We start from the raw sequence: 20,858 nt of genomic DNA, 5'->3' as shown, positions 1-20,858 counted from the left end.
CACAGATTTTTTGTCGCAAGTTTTTAATGTCAATGGACATTGTCGTTTTTGATCAAAAAGCCATCTTCACTGATCTGATTGCTTTCAAATATAATATGCAGATCCCTAGCGGTGACTTTCATGAAATTTCTTTAAATTGTGTTGAAATTTGCATATTTGTATTTTATGGGGCAATAAAAAGAAAAGTCTTCTCTCAGTGAGATTTGTTCACATTTTGTTGACATTTGCATATTCATATTTTTTGGGGCATTCTTTGCCAGTTGTGGTCAAAAATTCGTCTTCCCACAATAACAGCCTGTTTGACTGCTGTAAACATGTCCGTGAGTGAAGTAAGTCTAATCAAGTAAATGAATGGTTAAATTTTTAGGGGCAGTTTCTTCCTAATGACATTACACTGTTACCATATTTCGCCCAAAATTGCCTGTGCAATTCCATTGACTTTTGCTATGTATGTTTTTAAAGTTCACTCTGGAAACATTTGTTTAAATCATTAAAACTGCATGTTTGTGTGATTTCAAGGCAGTGTAAAAATAATCAACTTATTAAAAAACTGACATCAGCAGTCAATACCCACAGAAATGGGTCATTCATTGAACATTCCACAAATAACATTAGTTTGCAAATCATAGGCCTCATGCAATTTGCATCAAGGTCATTCCACAGCAACCAAGACACCAAAGAATATAACCACACAGACAAGCGGGGACTGTGTCATCAACAATGACTTGTTCCAAAAGTAATTCAGAGGTTTAAACATGGAATAGTTGGAGAAAAGTTTTCTTATTTTGCAAAAATTTATCAATTCTTGGCTTGTGCATGTGATAAGTATATTATTCTAGGCGAACTCATACATGAGAACATGGACGTCTTTTTTAGTCCCCACGGACACCGTCCGGGGGGACTTATAGGTTTGGTCATGTCCGTGCGTGTGTGCGTGCGTGCGTCCGTCTGTGCGTCCATCCGTCCGTTCACGCAGATATCTTAGAGATGCCTGAAGCGATTTCATTCAAACTTGGTACAAGGATGACTTCATATGTCATACAGATGCACGTTGATTTTTTTTGCGGTACGATCCAATATGGCTGCCAGGCGGCCATTTTATTATGATTTTTTCATGTACAGAGCCATAATTCAGGCATGTTTCAACTGATTTTATTCAAAGTTGGTACAAGGACATGACCAATGTCAAATATATGCTTGTCAATTCTTTTTGTGATACGATCCAATATGGCCGCCGTGCGGCCATTTTGTCACGATTTTTTCATGTACAGAGCCTTAACTCAGGCATATCTCAACCGATTTTATGCAAAATTGGTACAAGGACATCGACCTATGTCATACATATGCACATTGACTTGTTTTGTGATACGATCCAATATGGCCGCCGTGTGGCCATTTTATTACGTTTTTTCATGTCCAGAACCATAACTCAGACATGTATCAAGCAAATTTATTCAAAGTTAGTACAAGGAGATTGACCAATGTCATACATATGCATGTTAATTTGTTTTGTGATACGATCCAATATGGCTGCTGTGCGGCCATTTTGTTATGATTTTTTCATGTACAAAGCCATAACTCAGGCATATTTCAACCGATTTTAATCAAAGTTGGTACAAGGACATTGACCTATGTCATACATATGCACATTGATTTGTTTTGTGATTCGATCCAATATGGCCACCATGTGGCCATTTTATTACGATTTTTTCATGTCCTGAACTACAACTCAGACATGTATCAAGCGAATTTATTCAAAAGTATTTTTATCACAGACCTAATGAAGAGGACTCTATCTTCTCTGAGGACCTGTAATCAAAGCACCCATTAACAAGTGGGGACTATGTCATCAACGATGACTTGTTTTCCATGGTTTGATCAATTGGCAAAATTTGTAGCCTTGGCTGGTGACCAAAATTGCGCGTCAAAATGTGATGATTGTTTACAAACTTCATAGGGATATGTTTCCTAATCTAAATAGATGCCATAGCACCAACTTGGCCTGTTCCTTCTGCTGACTGAGAAAGGGGATTTAGTGTGCAACACAACATAACTTATGGCAGAAATCAACTTGGAGCTGAACGGCTGGACACTCTAGCAACTATTATGGTAGAGGGCCCCAAAATGGAAAAGTTCAACTTTATCAGTGCACTTTCACATCGGAAAGAACAAAAGTCCCATAGAATTTTCATTAACCCTTTTCCTGCCAAGTCGGTGAAAATCCGCTTGAAATTCGGTGTAGCTAGAAGCTGAGCAGCCACGGCCGTTATCCTCCTAAGGCGGTGGAAATCGGGCTACTTTTTGGTACCCCCTTTCCTGCCTAGTCGACGGAACTACGTGTAGCAAACCCTTGCTCACGCTAGGGGTCGTTCGAGGACAGGTTTTGGGCGAGGAACGGCGTTTGCTCTCGAAATGGGTTCACAGGGAGTCCAAGGACAGGGAAAGGTGCAGAAACCTGTCCGCCAGTCCCCCACACCCGAGGGGGGCTGGTTTTTTTTTACCGCTTTTTAGCGGACTTGGCAGGATAGCATGGTGACGTTTTCTGGCGGAGTTGGACGTACTTGGCTGCCTGGCACTATAGAGATTGCTGCCGAACTTGACCAACTCGGCAATGCTAATCTAGAAGGCTACCTCTTGCAAACGACTTGGCAGATATGCCGATGGTGCGAGACGAAAGTCATTTATTCAGTTGTGCGTGACTGAAAATGAGAACGTATTTTTGACGGGACGGCTCGACTTGTTCCTCCGATGGAACGGATATGAACGACTCGGAAATACCATTACAAACTGGTGTCCGACGTACTAAGCTGGGCTTCAGCTCTGCAAGTTCAAGCCAGGCAACGTCCTTCACCGCCTTGGCCATGCCATTCAATGGACGTAGCTTTGGATTTTTATTTATTCCATCGTCCGAAGTATTGGCTCTAGTTTGCAGGCAAACGTATCCTCTTGCCGACGCATTGGTAACTACGTACGCTGTTTGCGTACAGAGAATTCAAAAGGTGACATGAGGTCAATATGCTACATGTACGGGGATACCGCCTGCATTTAGCAGGGACTGCTTTTGTTATGCAAACCAGCTAGCAGTACAATATGGCTGCCAGCATGTGGACACGTCGATGGCTAGAACAATGGAAGCATATTGCGTTGCACCCGTGCATCGCAAAAGTGAACTGAAGACTTGGGGGTAGTGACTGGTTATCACTGGTTAGCTGCAGCCCAAGCCATGTCGGTACAAACCCGTACCTGACTGAGGACCACTCGATTAAGTCAGTAATGAACGGTAACACTCGTAAGCCAACTCCCAACTGAGCTGGCAAAACTACGTAAAGCTGTGCTTCAATGGCTCAGCCATGTCGTTAATACAACGGCAAAAACGTAGTTTTTGTGCTACACTGCCAAGTCGTTGGAGGTACGTATTCAATTGACCCTACCCTGGGGAAACAGGACAGGTTTGACGGTGCTGCTGCACCCCTAGCATGACCCTCAGGGTCTCTGACTAACAGACGAGTGAGGTGATGTTTGTGCCTAGCGGACGTACGTAATACTGAAGGAGTTTATTTCCGAAAAAATAAACATGAAACGGCAATAAAATGACGCACTCCCAGGGGCAAACAAAGCCGGTGACCTCAATTTTTTTCTGCAGCAACCCTTGAGCTCCTTCCCCTGTCTACGGGCATGTAGAAATTATCGAAGTCTAACACGTATAAGTACGGCTAAAACTACCCTGAAAATGGGCGATTTCTGCCAAAATGCCTGGCAGGATAACATGCAGGAGAGCCAATCTTTTGCAGGCACATATTATGGGGCGGTTTTCTACTGACTTGGGAGAATAACGGACAAGGGCGCTCGGCAGGAAAAGGGTTAACCCTTTTCCTGCCGAGCGCCCTTGTCCGTTATCCTGTTCGCCCATTTTCAGGGTAGTTTTAGCCGTACTTATACGTGTTAGACTTCGATAATTTCTACATGCCCGTTGACAGGGGAAGGAGCTCAAGGGTTCTGCAGAAAAAAATTGAGGTCACCGGCTTTGTTTGCCCCTGGGAGTGTGTCATTTTATTGCCGTTTCATGTTTATTTTTTCTGAAATAAACTCCTTCAGTATTGTGCACGTCCGCTAGGCACAAACATCACCTCACTCGTCTGTTAGTCAGAGACCCTTGGGGTCGTGCTAGGGGTGCGGCAGCACCGCAAACCTGTCCTGTTTCCCCAGGGTAGGGTCAATTGAATACGTACCTTCAACGACTTGGCAGTGTAGCACAAAAACTACGTTTTTGCCGTTGTATTAACGACATGGCTGAGCCATTGAAGCACAGCTCCACGTAGTTTAGCCAGCTCATTTGGGAGTTGGCTTACGAGTGTTACCGTTCATTACCGACTTAATCGAGTGGTCCTCAGTCAGGTACGGGTTTGTACCTACATGGCTTGGGCTGCAGCTAACCAGTGATAACCAGTCACTACACCCAAGTCGTCAGTCTCACTTTTGCGATGCATGGGTACAACGCAATATGCTTCCATTGTTCTAGCCATCGACGTGTCCACATGCCTGGCAGCCATATTGTACTGCTAGCTGGTTTGCATAACAAAAGCAGTCCCTGCTAAGTGCAGGCGGTATCCCCGTAGCATATTGACCTTATGTCACCCTTGAATTCTCTGTACGCAAACAGCGTACGTAGTTACCAATGCATCGGCAAGAGGATACGTTTGCCTGCAAACCAGAGCCAATACTTCGGACGATGGAATAAATAAAAAATCCAAAGCTACGTCCATTGAATGGCACGGCCAAGGCGGTGAAGGACGTTGCCTGGCTTGAACTTGCAGAGCTGAAGCCCAGCTTAGTACGTCAGACACCAGTTTGTAATGGTATTTCCGAGTCGTTCATATCCGTTCCATCGGAGGAACAAGTCGAGCCGTCCCGTCAAAAATACGTTCTCATTTTCAGTCACGCACAACTGAATAAGTGACTTTCGTCTCGCACCATCGGCATATCTGCCAAGTCGTTTGCAAGAGGTAGCCTTCTAGATTAGCATTGCCGAGTTGGTCAAGTTCGGCAGCAATCTCTATAGTGCCAGGCAGCCAAGTACGTCCAACTCCGCCAGAAAACGTCACCATGCTATCCTGCCAAGTCCGCTAAAAAGCGGTGAAAAAAAACCAGCCCCCCTCGGGTATGGGAGACTGGCAGACAGGTTTCTGCACCTTTCCCTGTCTATCGACTCCCTGCGAACCCATTTCGAGGGGAAAAGGCGTTCCTTGTCAGAAAACCTCTCCTCGGATGACCCCTAAACGCACAGGGGATAGCAAAACGTAGTGCCGTCGACTTGGCAGGAAGGGGGTACCCAAAAAGGGCCCGATTTCCACCGGGTTGGGAGAATAACGGTCACCAGTGCTTAGATTCTGGCTACACCGAATTTCAAGCGGATTTTCACCGACTTGGCAGGAAAAGGGTTAAAAGGCATAATATATCAATATCAGTTGATATGTTTACCGAGTGTTTATAAAAAGTTAAACTGAATGAGTTATTTAGTCCTTTATTTTTTCAATGCAAAGAATAAGGTTCGTATTTGCAGTTTGACTTTTTTAACATATTTATATTGTCTCTCAAAAATCATATGTTGTCCCACTTTTTGGGGTCAGCGGGACAAAATATCCAACAGAATTTTTTTTCTGGTGAAACACTGTATGTCCGTCAACATCAAAAACTCACAAACAGCTACACTTTTCACTTGGTATTTGTGTGTTGATGCATCCTGGGCTATAGATCAGATTTTGTTCCAATGAAGTTTGCACTGCCAAAATTATGCAAATGAGCTTACAATATGTGAAAATGGTCACGAATTAATAACTCAAGAACTGCTGTTTTGATTGCTTTGAAATTTGGGTGCAAGTACCTTACAAATGTAGATGAACCTTATACAGTTTTATGAATATCGTGAAGATATCTTTAATTATGTATTTTTGCTGAATTTTTTGGTGATTTTTCTCAGTTTAAGTAAAAATTATTCTTCTCTGAAGTAGCTAGCCCAATTTCTCTCAAATTTGGGTTCGATGTTTGCAAGGGTGTTACCCTTCTAATTTGTTGAAATTATGACAAAATTGGACAAATTACTGTTTTGGGGCAATTTTCAGCTCTGCTGTCAGCCACGTGGACCTTATCAAATAGGTTGATTAAAATAATCGCAATCATACCAATTCATAAGCCATAACATTAGGTTAGAATTTGTAAGACATAGTTGTAAACAAAGACAAAAACAGCACAGAACAGACAGTAAATAAGATGGTACACAAACAAAGTCAAAGTCATGAAAGAAGATATATGGACCTCGGGCCAAAGACCAAGAAGTGATGTCAGGTGTTTTGAAAATAGCGCATCCCCTGCCTCACATGTGGCACCCGCCATATATCAATCTGTAAGTCAGATAGGTAGTGGTCTGTCATCTGTCGTCCGTCAACAATGCCTTCTCCTCTGAAACCGCAAGTCCGATTGCTTTGAAATTTCATATGCAGTTCACTTTGCGTGACCTCACTTAAGTTTGTTCAAATCATGGTGAAATTTGTATTTTGGGGCATTTTTTGCTGTTTTGGTAAAAAAATCTTCTTTAAAACTGCTTGTCTGATTGCTTTGAAATTTGATATGCAGTTTACTTATGGTGACTTCAGTTAGATTTGTTCAAATCGTGGCGAAATTTGTATTTTTAAGTCCGTCGTCAGTCTGTATGTAATGTATGTATGTATGTATGTACATGATGTATGTATGTCCGTTTGGTGAGGCGTCCGTCCACTCAAATATCTTCAGAACCGCAGTACTTACTGATTTGATATTTGTTTGTGTAGATGAAAAATATGATTTTGAGAAATTATTTTTTTGATTTTTTGATATTGTTGAAAATAGGCAAATTAATGCCAAAAAAGGTGTTTTTGGTAAAAATCTTCTTCTTCATCAGACAGCTTTGTTATTTGGTATACAGGTCCCTAGGGATAACCCAACTTAGATTTGTTCAAATTGTGATGAAATATGCAAATGTGTATTTTTTAAGGAATTTTTTTTGTTATTTTTGGTCAAATTTTGACTTACATTGTATGTAATTCTTGTACTGTATAAACCCTATCAATTCACCCAGAAAAAAATAATTAATATGATTTTAAATAATTGAATTAATTAGGAAATCATCGAAGCCAAAATAATTTTAGTGTGGAATTATCAGAAAGGTCAACTTTTTTTGACAGTTCATAGTGAATTGAGGATTAACCCTTTTCCTGCCGAGCGCCCCTGTCCGTTATCCTGCCAAGTCGGTCAAACCGGCCCCCTTTTCCGTGTCTACAGAAGATAGGCTCTCCTGCACGCTTTCCTGCCAGGCATTTGGCGGGAAAATACCGCATTTTCGGGGTACGATTACCGACCATATACGTGTTAGACTTCAAAAATTTTTGCATGCCCGTATAGAGGGGCACCGCTGATGAGGTTGTGTCCAGAAAATGACGAGGTCACGGGCGTTGTTTGCCCCGGGGGACGTGCACTTTTATGCCCTTTTCTAGCTTACTTTCGCGGAAGTAAAGCTCGTTCGCCGGCACGCACGGCCACACCGGGGAAACGTCACCTCTCTCGTGGGTTAGTAGAAGACCCAGGGGTTAGTGCTATGGGTGCGGGAGCACCCTCAAACCTGTCCTGTTTCCCCTGGGTTGTGTCACTTGGCCACGTACTTTGAACGACTTGGAAGAGTCGCACATTGCAGTCTGCTTTGACGTAGTGTCAACGACATAGTTCCGCCATTGAAGGAAGGCGTGTACGTAGTTTGGCCAGTTCAGTGAACACTTAGCTCGTTAGTGTTACCGTTTCCTACACGTTAGTTGTGCAGTTGTTTACTAAGGTGCAGTTTTGTACCACCTTAGCTCTGGACAGTGCAACTGCTCTATGCACTAACCCCAACGACAGATGGTTGGTACAACGTCTACGTCGCACGAGCACAGCCTCCGTTGGGCTGTGCCCCTCCCACGTGATACAACGCACGTTCATCCATTACTATAGCGTCCTTACGGATCTGCAAAAACGAAAGTGGGGGTAAAAACAAAACAAACGAAAATTGCGATCCATAGATAGTATTTTATTCGGGAATAATTTACATTATGCCGAACAATAAATCTCGGAGTCTGTCTCGACGTCCGAGTGCATGGTCCGTGTTTCAAAAATTACAATCGGGGTGGCAGATCCGTGTTTCAAAAATTATAATAGGGGGAATTGTACAAAATAATCCGTCTAAACAAAACAAAACAAAACGAAAATATGCGATCCATAGATAGTATTTTATTCGGGAATAATTTACATTATGCCGAATAATAAATCTCAGAGTCTGTCTCGACGTCCGAGTGCATGGTCCGTGTTACAAAGATTACAATCGGGGATTGTACAAAATAATCCGTGTTTCAATTTACAATCAGCGGGATCGTAAAGCACAAACAAACGGCACAACCGTGCTCAAAATGTGATCATGGTCCGTGTTCAGAATACAGTCAAGCCACTGTTAGGCGAAGCTGTCCCCTGTCCGTTATTTACGTCGGGTTCTCTTGCTGATGGGTGTCGTCGGGGCTGTGTGAGTAGAGGTCTGCACGCCAATGCTCCTCTTACCTCGTAGCATCATGCGATGATGAAAAGCCGCAAAACACTCGCCCTCGTGAAGATGAACCCGCACAGACTACATCCTTTGGACGTCTCAGACAGTCGTCCGCTCGCAGTGGTCTTACCCTCTCTGCTACATACTTTACAGCATTTCTGCCGCCCCTCCAAACGGCTGACAACGTGCATCGGCTGATTTTGTGGATTGATGTACGAGGCAAGAGAAACAGTGGCCTCGACCTCTCTCACACTGGGCTGCGATCGCCCACAATAACCGCCAATGAGTTGTTTCCCGACACGCAGATGAAACATCTTATGGGTCAGCTTACTATCAGGTGTACATGCTTGAAGCATATATATGCATTTACCAGGGCAACATCAATCAGGTAACATGCCAGATATGTCCACCATCTGTGGTTCTTGCGCCCAGTGTGAAAGTACTTGCGCTTCTGGTTGGCTCGGTCGACGCCTCCCATGTACCGCGATAATTATACAGCGACAGAGGCACTTGTCGCCGCTCGTCTCCCTCCCCCACTGGCACGCACTCCAAGGGTGGATAGACCGTATTCAAGATCAGCACCTGAGCGTTACTATCCTGATAAGCAGTGATGTTAAGACGAGAGTCCGTTCTGGTCGTGGCTTTCATATCCCCAACAGACAGAGGAAGGCGCTTCCTCTTACCCGGCGGAATTAATTGAGGGGGCATGGTGCGACGATTACGGCGGTTGAAACTCCCGACCATGTAGATCCCGGTCTCCATCAGCTCTCTAGCAGTAACGACCGTGCTAAACAGGCTATCACAGAATAGGCTGTGATTATATCCACAGAATGGCTGGACCAGCTCCATCGTAATTCTTTTCACCACACCTCGCTCCTGCCGTCTCCCATCAGTCCGATCCCGATATTTCACACCTAGGTACGGTGCAAAGTTAGCTATGTATGCAGTGGTGGAGTCGCACAGCTGCCATATCTTGAAACCGTCTCGATCAGGCTTATGCGGTAATCTCTGCTTAAATTTAGAACGGCCCTTAAATCGCACCATGCCCTCGTCGATGGAGATCTCTCTACCCATCTTATAATTATTTACGCACCGGTCAACTATGGGCTCCATCCATGGATTGATTTTATACAGGGGATCCTCCTGACACCGACGTCGGCGGCGTGCCTCATCAGGATCACGACGTGGATCGTTCTCTGGGTCTGCCAGATGAAAGTATCGCATAAGCTGCTGAAAGCGACTGCGGGTAATCACAGTAGAATACCCTGGTTTCTCAGAAAGGGATCGCTAGACCAATAATCCTCCACTGATGATTTACGGTCGATACCCATACAGACTAAGACGCCAATGAACGCCTGCACCTCTCGGTAGTCAGCGTTACGCCAGTATTTATCTATTTTCCTAGCGATATGTCGCTGGTGGAATTTGGCGTATTTATTAGTCTCGTCCTTGGCCAATCTGATCAGTGTAGCTGGAATAAACTTAAAAAAGTAATCGAGCTCACGGGCGTGGCTGGGCAAGGTGAAAGTCGGTCCTCTCTCATGGTCAAAATCGGTCTCCTCAAATATATTAGCATCGGTAGTCTCCGACATACGCCAGACAGGAGGTGTGTCGTCCTCCGCCAACACAGCAGCAACGTCATCATCGTCGTCAGAGCTTGCCTCACCTACGTACTGCCTGTCATAAAAGTCATCGTCCTCTGCCGCATCCTCGTCAACCTCCGAGTCGGACTCAGCGGTGATATCACCGTCGTCTGGGCGTCTGGGCCTGAACTCGCCCGTAGCGGCATCAAGGATCATATCTGGCTCAAAATCAGGTGGGCTATCCTGATAACGAACCCTCCGCACTATCTTTTTTCGGCGGGGACATCGCAGCACACGAAACTATGGCAGGAGCGGGCTCGGCAGCCTCTGCTGATGACGAGGACTCAAGCTCTTTCGCACTGGGCACAGGAACCTCTCCTGACGCAGGATGAGGGCTCATAGTAGCAACAGGTGGTGTCTCTCCCGGAGCAGCCGGGGGAGAACCAATGGCATCAGCCGTCTCATTACTCACTGTCTCACTAGCAGCAGCAGACGTAGTCTGTGCAGGTGAAGTATCTCCCACAAGAGCAGATGTAGTCTCTGCAGGTGAAGTAGTCTCTCCCGGAGCAGCCGGGTGAGAACCACTGGCAACCGGTGACCCGTCATCATCCTCATCGGCAGAACGATCGGTCTTACGTTTACGCTTACCACTGGGTTTTTCAGCCGGAGATGGCTTCGCCTTACGGGAGCGTTTCTTGCCCGACTTCTTAGAACGTTTACTAGGGACATCACAACGATCGCTACCACTACCGCCCGGAGACTCTGCATCTTTGAGCTTCAGTCGTCTGCTCGCCTTCAAAAACTTTTGCGGTCCGTCAAGCTCATGTCTGGAACAGTGTCGACAGACTAGCAGGTCCCTCCCTTTTAAAGCCACAGGGAAACAAAGCCCTGGACATGATTGGACGCAGGGGTGTTAATATATGCATCCACCTGTTATTATAATGGACCTACGGCAATCAGTCCACCAACCGGCGCTGACATTCCTACCCGTCATGTAAATTGCCTGTCCGCACCATTTGATATGCTAATAATACTCATTTGCGATGCAAATCAATCGAGCACTTAGCATAACATAGTCAATGTCATTAGCATCTCAACTTGACATTCCGTCCAGCTGGGTACGTGGCATGCGCACCTGCCACCCAAGGACGGTGGGGGGAGGGCCGGTGGGGGCATGACGTTGGCCCAAGCCCATGTTTAGTACGGGTGGGAAACCCGTATCTTTAACCTCATGTCCCTTCTAAGTACGCCTGCGCAGGGCGTATTGTCATCCAAGTCGGTGACAAGCCAACCCGACAGATTGCCCATTAAGCAGTAATGGACTGGCCGTCTCGTTCTTGTACGGCAACGAACAGTGCTTCAGCGGCTTGTTTAGGTCATAACCGTCGCCTGCCGAGCGGCTTACCCAACTAAGGCGGTCAAAGATGAAGGATGCCAAATTGTCAACGGCTGTCTCGGCCTCGTCCGTTGGGCAAACATGGCTCCTTCAAATAACGTGGCCAGCACGTCTACGTCATCAGCGGTGATGACGACCCGTCATTGACGCCCGAGTGCGTAAAACTCGGAATATACCGACAGGTACCTCTACCTGAGTCGGTCATACTACGGTATAAACCAAACACAGGTCTGCCAACTCCCGTTAGACTCGGCCGTTAGCCGAACTTCACAGGGACAACATAGGCGTAACAAGTCGGTGAACAACGGTTCACGCACCTAACCGCAGCCGCCAAGTCGGTGAACAATGGTATCAAATTTTGAGGCCATGTTCCTGAATGGCAAGGCTGAGGCGGTGTGTTTCGTTGCACGGCTTGAACGTCTAGAGCCAAGTGCAGCCGACAACGTCCGACATCTGAGTGGGTAGTCTTTTCGAGAAGGTAACAAGTCGGTTAAAGCGGTGGTTACCCTTCACAAATGTCGCTCAAGTCCGTTCGGATCAGTTCCATGTCAGGGACTAATCAAGCCGAGTCCGTCAAATCCGTCCGCACTTCCCGTCAATCAGGACCAAGTCCGTGATTTTCGTCTCGCACCATTGGCAAAAAATTGCACCGCCAGCTGAGGCGGTCTTAGGCGGTTGCCTTCAGAAAGCCGAGTCCGTCAAATCCGTCCGCACTTCCCGTCAATCAGGACCAAGTCCGTGATTTTCGTCTCGCACCATTGGCAAAAAATTGCACCGCCAGCTGAGGCGGTCTTAGGCGGTTGCCTTACAGATTAGCGTTGCCGAGACGGTCAATTTCGGCCGCAATCTATGTAGTGCCTCAGAGCCAAGTTACCCCAAACTCCGCTAGAATACGTCAACGTGCTAACCTGCCAAGTACGCTACTCGTCCCCCAAAAAAAAAACCAGTCCCCCACCGGGGTGGGGGACTGGCTGGGTAGCTCCGCACCTTTCCCTGTCGTTGGACTCTCTGTGAACCCATTTCGAGAGCAAACGCCGTTCCTCGCCCAAAACCTGTCCTCGAACGACCCCTAGCGCGAGCAAGGGTTTGCTACACGTAGTTCCGTCGACTAGGCAGGAAAGGGGGTACCAAAAAGTAGCCCGATTTCCACCGCCTTGGCAGGATAACGGCCGTGGCTGCTCAGATTCTAGCTACACCGAATTTCAAGCGGATTTTCACCGACTTGGCAGGAAAAGGTTTAAACATGTAAAGCAACTTTCTTGAATCCCAACTTTGATATATTATGAACCACCATTTATGTTATCTAAAGAAATTGCTCATAATAGTTTGTCATGATAGGGTGGTCAAATAAATAGAGATAGAGAAAGTTCTAATTTCCATTTATGGTTGACTTGGTAAGGATAAAATAAGATTGCTGTTTTAGGAAAAAAATAGAGTGGTCAATTAAAGAGTGGTCAAGTGATAGGGTTTTTATGGTAAAGCTGGGCTGTAAGATTCCTCATGTGCTATTTATAGCAATTATGCAATCTGTGTAAACAGTGCAATGAAAGTGTAACATGATTCCTTATAATGCTTTTGATGACCTTGAACTTCTTAAGTTTCAAACATATGTCTCTTCAGTGTGCTTTCTCTGAGTACGTCAGTCTCAACTTATTCAACAGAACTTACTTTATAACCTGACAGATATACTGATATTTTATGACGTAATCTTGATTTAAGCAAGTCATGTTTACTTTAATCAGAATGTAATTAACTGTTGTTTATTTGCTATTATAGACTAATATAGTCTGATGAAATATGCAAATCTGTATTTTTACGGAATTTTTTCCATTTTGTCGTCAGGCCATCCTGAAATGACTATCAAAGATATCCACCTTCTTCATCATACATGTGTCACAAAAGGTTATTCTCTACATAACACAGCAGAGCTCTGTCAACTGTGAGTCGCTTTTTTTTTCAAACCGCTGGTCAGACAACTTTAATATTTGGTTTACATGTCCCTAGGATGACCTTAGTGAGATAATTTCATACAGTCAGGAAATACTTAATTTTGTATCCATGTCTATAGTAGCTTCAGGGACTTTGGCCCTATGTTTGTCTTTTTTGGTCAAAAATCTTAAAAGCTTCTTCTTCAAAAGTACTGGTCAGATAGCTTTGATATGTGATACATAGGTCCCAAGGGATGATCTTTTTCAGATTTGTTCAAATTTGTGCAGAAATATGCAAATTTGTATTTTTAAGGCAAATTTTTGCCACTTTTGGTAAAAAAATACGTGTCTCAAAAACACTGGCCTGATAGCTTTGAATTTGGTATACATGTTCTCTACAGATGAACTAAATGATATTGATTGATATTATGTTGAAATCTCGCAATTTTTGTATTTTCGGGGCAATTTTCCATTTTGTTCAAAAATTTTTTCTCCAAAACTACGTGTCTTATAGCTTTGAAATTCACTATGCAGGTTCCTACAGATGAACTAAAGTGATATATTGAAATTATGAGGAAATCTGCAATTTTGTATTTTAGGGCAATTTTTTGCCATTTTTGGTTAAAAATGTGTTTCTCATAAACTTCATATCTGATAGCTTTAATATTTGGTGTACAGGTTCCAAGGGATTATTAGCTCATATTTGGTTTTAGTATATAAATACCAAAAAGAGCTTATATGATGAGTCGGTGGCGTCTGTATGTCTGTATATTTGTGGGTATGTATGTGCGGATGTATGTCCGTCACACACAAAGGCTCCCATACCGCCAAAGCTACCATCTCAGTATTTGGTGTACAGGTAGATGCGGGGTTGAGATGTGAATTTGTTCAAATGAACATGTCAGTGTCAAAAATGTGCAAATGAGGTAAGAAAAAGGGAAATCCTGCAAATGTGCAGGAGTGATGGCCAGTGTCTGAAACATGCTTGAGTCATTTCCTGTTATTGTTTATGAACTGTTACATATTAACAGACCAGCTCAAACCATAGACAGTAGAGGGGGGGAAAGACTGTCTATGGTCCAACTAAGAGGGACTAACTGTTTCTGCTATGCATGTTGCTAAAGTTGACCTCCAGTACCTAAAGTTTCAGACCTTTTACTTTTGTCATTCTTTTTTTTCTTGTTTAAATATTTCCTGTTGTTTTTCTGCTTGTACTGTGCAGAAATCATTGTCAGAACATCAACGTAGAATTTTCCTCCACTGCACAGATAGAAACAATATTTATTGTTGATCTTTGGTACCCATACTGGTATATACCAATTCTGATCAAATTTGAGCGACACCGTATAATTGCGGTAGTTTTTCAATATACAACCTGTATGATATATTGAAATTATGCTGAAATCTACAATTTTTATTTTTGGGGCAATTTTGCCATTTTTGGTCACAAAATTTCATTCTCAAAAACACGCTTGGTACATAGCTTTGGTTGACATGTTCTTAAGGATGATCCAATTTGATATATTCAAATTATGATGAAATCTTCAACTGTGTAGTTTTTGCAACTATTTTAGCCACTATTTTCTGGCCACTGAAAAGTACTCGTCTGGTAGCTTTGTAATTTGGAATAAAAGTCCCGAGGGATGTTATTAGATAAATTTTCAGCTCAAATTGTTGGGAACCCCCAAATTTGTATATTTTAGGTAATTTTCTCAGTTTGTGACCTTGAATGACCTTCACCAACCCAGGATATGTTGTGAAACAGTTTCGAAGGCTGTGAACATCATTTTGTCATATTTAGTATCAATTTGTAGTAAAATTTGATCCAGAAAACAAAGTTGAGGTGTATTTTTTCATTGCGGATCAGCTTTTGCAACTTTTCCATGTAATTGTAAGACACACAAGAACTGATGAGAAATTTGGATCCAGGATAATTCCAGATGTCGTAATCACCCCACAGTGGAAGGCATTTCACAATCTGTAACTAATTTAAGTGCCGTTTAAATTTTAATGATAGCACCGATAGCATGGATTTTAAAATCCCCAAGATTGTAAATACATTTCCTGCCATCTGGCCTTATGTAAACATGATCAACTAAGGGGTGGAACATTTTATATTCAGGAGGGGTTAGGGTCTCGAAGATTGATGAGGTAGCATTACTTTTTACCAGATCCCTTGTACAGTTTTTTGCCCCACTCTTCCAAACTTTTTTTTTTAATTTTTTTCTTTTTTAGATATTATAAAGGGGTACATTTTACACAAATTGACAAATTTAATGTCCCCACACACTACTCGGAACCGTCTATACTATTTACTTTCATCAACTGTAACCAAAAATTTTCTGTTTGATGTAATGTTTTTCATAAAAGTACATGTACATGTATGATTAGCAGTGTCTATCAATCTTTTACAGCACCTTCCTCTACTTGAAATTCTTGATGATATGGGCTCTAGTTTTACTGGCTGATTTTATCTTGGAGTTTCGGTTTGAGTATCTGTGGCCATTCTGGTTGTTACTCCGCAGTGTCTATGATTCATTTAAGTACCAAGGATTGGTGAGTAACTTTTGATTATTGCAATCAATTTCTATTGAGAACTTGCTGATTTCACGTTATGCTATTGCATGAACTTCCCTCCTTGTTAATTCATATTGGCCTAAGTCTACAATTACATTTTGACCTAAGTCTGTGAATTGTGAATTACTTTTAATCTATTTCTCCCTATATCTTTCTACCTTACTTGAAGTATGTGTACGGAAGGATCCTGGACCAACTTTATACATCATCTCATTTCATAAATTATAGAAACAGCATGCCCTATTGCTCTTAAATCTCATTCAGAAGTTCTCCTTGGGATGCATATATTCAAATAGTGATATTTTTCAATATCAATCATGTGACCTTGCCATGTGACTGACAGCACTGGTGTTTCCAAGTGCTGAGCAAAACAATCTGGCACCTTCCAGTACAGTGTCAGAGTCTGTTTACACTCTAGAACTGTAGGTGCAAGCATGATATCAATCAAAGATATTACCATATAGCGGGTTAGATCCCAAATTCCTCCAATTGGAAAAACTTTCAACTGCTGTGAAAGATTTGCCAAATCTACAGTTTCCTGACATTTAGAATTATCTGGCGCTCCAAACATGATCCTACACGAAAAATGAAATGAATGTGTTTAGGAGCTTGGATGCTTACAATTTCTTCATTGTGGTCGGGCATGCAAATTTGGATTATTTTCACAAGAAAATTTTCTAAGCATCGTTTCTTGCATTGCCACATGCAGTCTACATGTATATTCTTTTCTATCAAATGATGTCATATCTGATCTTGAATGTATCAAAATTTCCAGCTGTACCGCGTGTGCACTGCACTGTGCAGACGATGACATTGCTTTGCCCATCTCTTGGTAACAATGTCATGGGTCACATGTCTACACTGTAAATCACATGATTGATCTTGAAGAATAGACTGGTCTTTCAAAGCCTAGACCCTGTTCGTCGCTTTCAGCCTTTGTCCCCACTCCGTCTAGCCTCTAGGTCCATTTTCAGTGCCGTTGCATAAAAACAGCTCATTTGAGAGTGAATGGTCACTGGCGTCCCTTTGAAAGTCAATCAGTCCAAATGTTCCACTCATGATTGGCCAATGATTAAATGGGTGTTGCTCACAAACTAGCTCATAAACTAAACGTTCTCAGGCTAGATTATGAGCAACACCCATTTAATCATTGGCCAATCATGAGAGGAACATTTAGACTGATTGACTTCCAGAGGGACACCAGTGACATCATCATCTCTCCTGGAGACCATTCACTCTCAAATGAGCTGTTTTTTATGCAAGGGCACTAAAAGCGGACCTCGAGGCTAGACTGAATGGGACCGAAGGCCAAAAAAGAGGAATAGGGTATGGGCTAGGTCTTTCATTGTTCCTCCCTTGAAATCAGTTTTTATGACTGAGGGAGCTAACCAGTATAAATTTGGATAAATGAATAAAAAGTTGTAGAGAAAAAAAACTAAACTTCTCTATACCTTTTCATGGTTGAAAATTAGTGTATGAAATTTAATATACTTAGTCATGTCTGTTTGCTACAAAATAAATTTCAGAAAAAAAGTAACTTCATATCAAAGTAAATGTTTCTATTTTCAGTTTGATCAACCATTACAAGGTCATATTGTTGAAGTGTACCTTAGTGACAAACTGATACATTTGAAGTGTTTACATACCTGTTATGAAATGATCACTGCATGTACAAGTATGAGGAGACTCCGCCCCTTTGGTATCACCAAATGCTGACAGGTTACAGCCCTTTTTCATGCCAAAGTCTACTCAACTTTCTTTATTTTTCACGCCCAACTTCCTTCAGTATCGGAAAAAATATCTTTCCAACTTCCCTATTCGATCAATTACGGTAGAACAGCCATGCACATAACAGGTGTCAGGCATGATATCTGCTGTACATTCTCATTATGATGTTTTTGCTGTGATTTGTCATGAGGGAAGCTGTCTCCTAACATTCACTCTGTGTCAGTTTGATATTTGTAATTGTTCCATGTGATAGTGTTACTACTGTGCTATTGAAGGCATTTTATATTTTATAGTTAATGTATACTCATACTCAGATTTCATGTGTTTCCTCTATAGGCTTTTTCAGTGTTCTTCATTTGCATAGCCTTCACATCAGACATGGTTTGTTTGCTGTTCATCCCAGTTCACTGGTTGTTTTTCGCAGCAAGTACATACGTATGGGTTCAGTTTGTTTGGCATACTGGTAAGTCACAAACTTGATGTTACCCTTAACACATTTACCAGCAGATGTTTAGTGCATCCCATCATTTTCAAAGGTGCAGTCGTGAAAATTGCCAATTTTAAAGTTATGAGTCAAAGATAACAGTTTGAAGAAGCATACAAGCCACAGTGTCATGAATGCTATTGTGCTTTGTTTTCAGAACGTGGAATATGTCTACCAACTATATCTCTTTGGTTGCTCTTTGTTTACATTGAAGCATCAGTACGTCTAAGAGAACTGCGAACAGCATTACCATTTCACTTAGACCTGTGTCGACCTTTTGCAGCACATTGGTAAGTATTTAAGATACTGATGTATACATATAGTCACAAGACCCTGACTGCTTTGCTTAATTGAAGGCCTTTGATAATAAACGTATGAACTGTGAAAGGCTAATTTCCCTAGCTGTACGTGACCTTTGCTGGTATGTTCATATACATGTAAAACAGCTCAGCGTATAAGACTTGTGCCACTCCAAAATGTAATTGTGATTGTGATCAAAATTTGTTGTTTGCAGTCAGTTCACGGGCATTGCACTTAGGTACAAGTACAGTTGTACCCAAAACATACAAACGAATGCATTGTAAAATTGTATGTTTTGCTGACACCTGTCATGATCGTTCACGGCTGCTCCCATACGGTGCAGTGTTTTCATGTCGTCTACGCTGCTGAAGATTACAGTCCCTGCTGCGACAGTGCATCATGATGGAACTGCGATACGACAAAATCCGTGTTGACGAGTTTAAATATCTAGGTGGCAGGGGTAGCGCTAGGATTTCAAAGTTGTTAGCCACAGATTCCTTGCGTGGCGAATTGGTCATACATCTTGTTAGCCACACACAACTTTCTTTAGCCACACAAAAGTTTTGTACAATAGAATCAAAACAAAAATATTTTAAGGTCTCATCTTGTTTGAAGTGCCATAGACTTCACTTGCAATCCACCCCTGCACCCCCCCCCCCCTTCTCAGACAAGGACTTTTTGAAGGCAACTGCTTGTTACACTTCTTTAAAAAGACTGGTGCAGTTCATTTTCTGTGATGTGATAAGGAATCCTAGCAACCCATATGATTCAATTATTACAACCAATAGAGGTAAACTATTGTGCAACACATACACACAATTACAGGGCTTCCTTTCCCCATCGTTTCAATGAAGAGCTGAAGACAAAAACAGTTAACTAATTTTTTTTATTGATTAAATTTGGTGTTTGGACCAACTGACATTAGTTTGATTCACGTATGTACAACACATGCTTTCGATAACTTGCCTTGATTTAATCGTGTCTCGTAGTCATACTGTGTTAAAAGTCAATCTGTTTTCAAAGTTGGATCACGTATTTTGACAAGCATAAGAAACCACAAAGTATTGAGATAAAAGTTTCATGCCCGGTTTATTTCAATTAAAAAATACAGTGTTTTCAATTTGCTTCGAACTCACAAAATACGGTTTCCAGTCACCTTGTGGAGATGCAACAGACACATGTCAGACGCGACGCAACGTAGGAAATATGTCACAATGTTAACAGTAACAACACATAAATTTGTAAACAAACTAGGTCAACCGTCATGGCTCTCTCGCTACAGGCTGGATAAGGCCACGATATCAACGGTTTGCATGAGCTTATCGATTGTAAGTCGCTTGAAAATCAACAAAATACTCTTCAGTTTAACTAAAATCTTGCAAATTTCTTCATCATGCACATTGAAAGAAAACCTCAACCTCGGGGACCATCTGGAGCGTTCAGCGTCACGCAATGATGGCCATGCTGCCATGCCATCCAACGCTACGTTCAATCGCAATCAACTTGGCTAGCAAATCGCTCCATTTTTCCATAGAATATTATCAAAAAAGTGGTAAAATCTACCGTTTCTATCACTCAGAGAGCAATAAATGTACATGATATAATTGTCTTCTGTGTCTGAGTTGCAGAAAAGCTATCCTAAGGTCTCTCGACTCTCGTTGAGTGCACGTCAGCGGGGCAGCCGACCTGATTAAATATTCACGTAAACCACTGACCCCTTCTCGGAAAGTTTGCATAAATTACTGGAACTCTCTATTGTTAGGGTGGATGATGTCATTATTTTAGTCCTTATACGGTACTAAACTGGGTTCAAAGGGTAAAGAAAAAGCTTTATGGCTTGCTAAGTTCGGCAATGCGTACCTAAGCTGGCCAGAACGCATAGTACGCAACAACTGTCGGGTATCGTAAACTGACGTGGCGCTGAGAGCGAGAGTATAGTCAGATTGATTTCATCACCTGATAGTATCGCATCGTCCACCGTGAATTTGAGCGGGGTCTTTGAGTTTGAGGCCAGTTCGCCACACTTTCATTAGCGTGGCGAACAAGGAAGACATTTTATTCGCCACTCAGCACTTTCTGTCGCATTTTGCGAATGTGGCAAGCGCTAGTGCGACCCCTGAGGTGGTGAAGTATATTGTTTACAGCCATAAATGAGCCACAGAAATCCAACTGCACTGAAAACACTCGCAATAGACAAGGTGCACATATTATATTTCCAATTTGTACCTGTCAGTGAGATTCACAGGGCATCAGTGTGCCCGCT

The 20,858-nt window shown here is 42.7% G+C and overlaps 1 protein-coding gene across 1 annotated transcript in view; it reads left to right on the top strand.

Annotated features, from left to right (window-relative positions):
* The window catches only part of LOC139141707 (macoilin-like), a 59,975-nt gene that overhangs the window by 4,737 nt on the left and 34,380 nt on the right, over positions 1–20,858 (top strand). Inside the window, exons 2-4 of the mRNA XM_070711315.1 lie at positions 15,921–16,062; positions 18,148–18,274; positions 18,453–18,585. Of these exons, the coding sequence (XP_070567416.1) occupies positions 15,921–16,062; positions 18,148–18,274; positions 18,453–18,585 (402 nt within the window). The remainder of the gene's footprint in view (positions 1–15,920; positions 16,063–18,147; positions 18,275–18,452; positions 18,586–20,858) is intronic.

The sequence above is a fragment of the Ptychodera flava genome, chromosome 10 (assembly GCF_041260155.1).
Source record: "Ptychodera flava strain L36383 chromosome 10, AS_Pfla_20210202, whole genome shotgun sequence".
Taxonomy (NCBI): Eukaryota; Metazoa; Hemichordata; class Enteropneusta; family Ptychoderidae; genus Ptychodera; species Ptychodera flava.
Note: the sequence above shows the minus strand (reverse complement) of the source record. Positions and strands in the feature narration are given on the sequence as shown.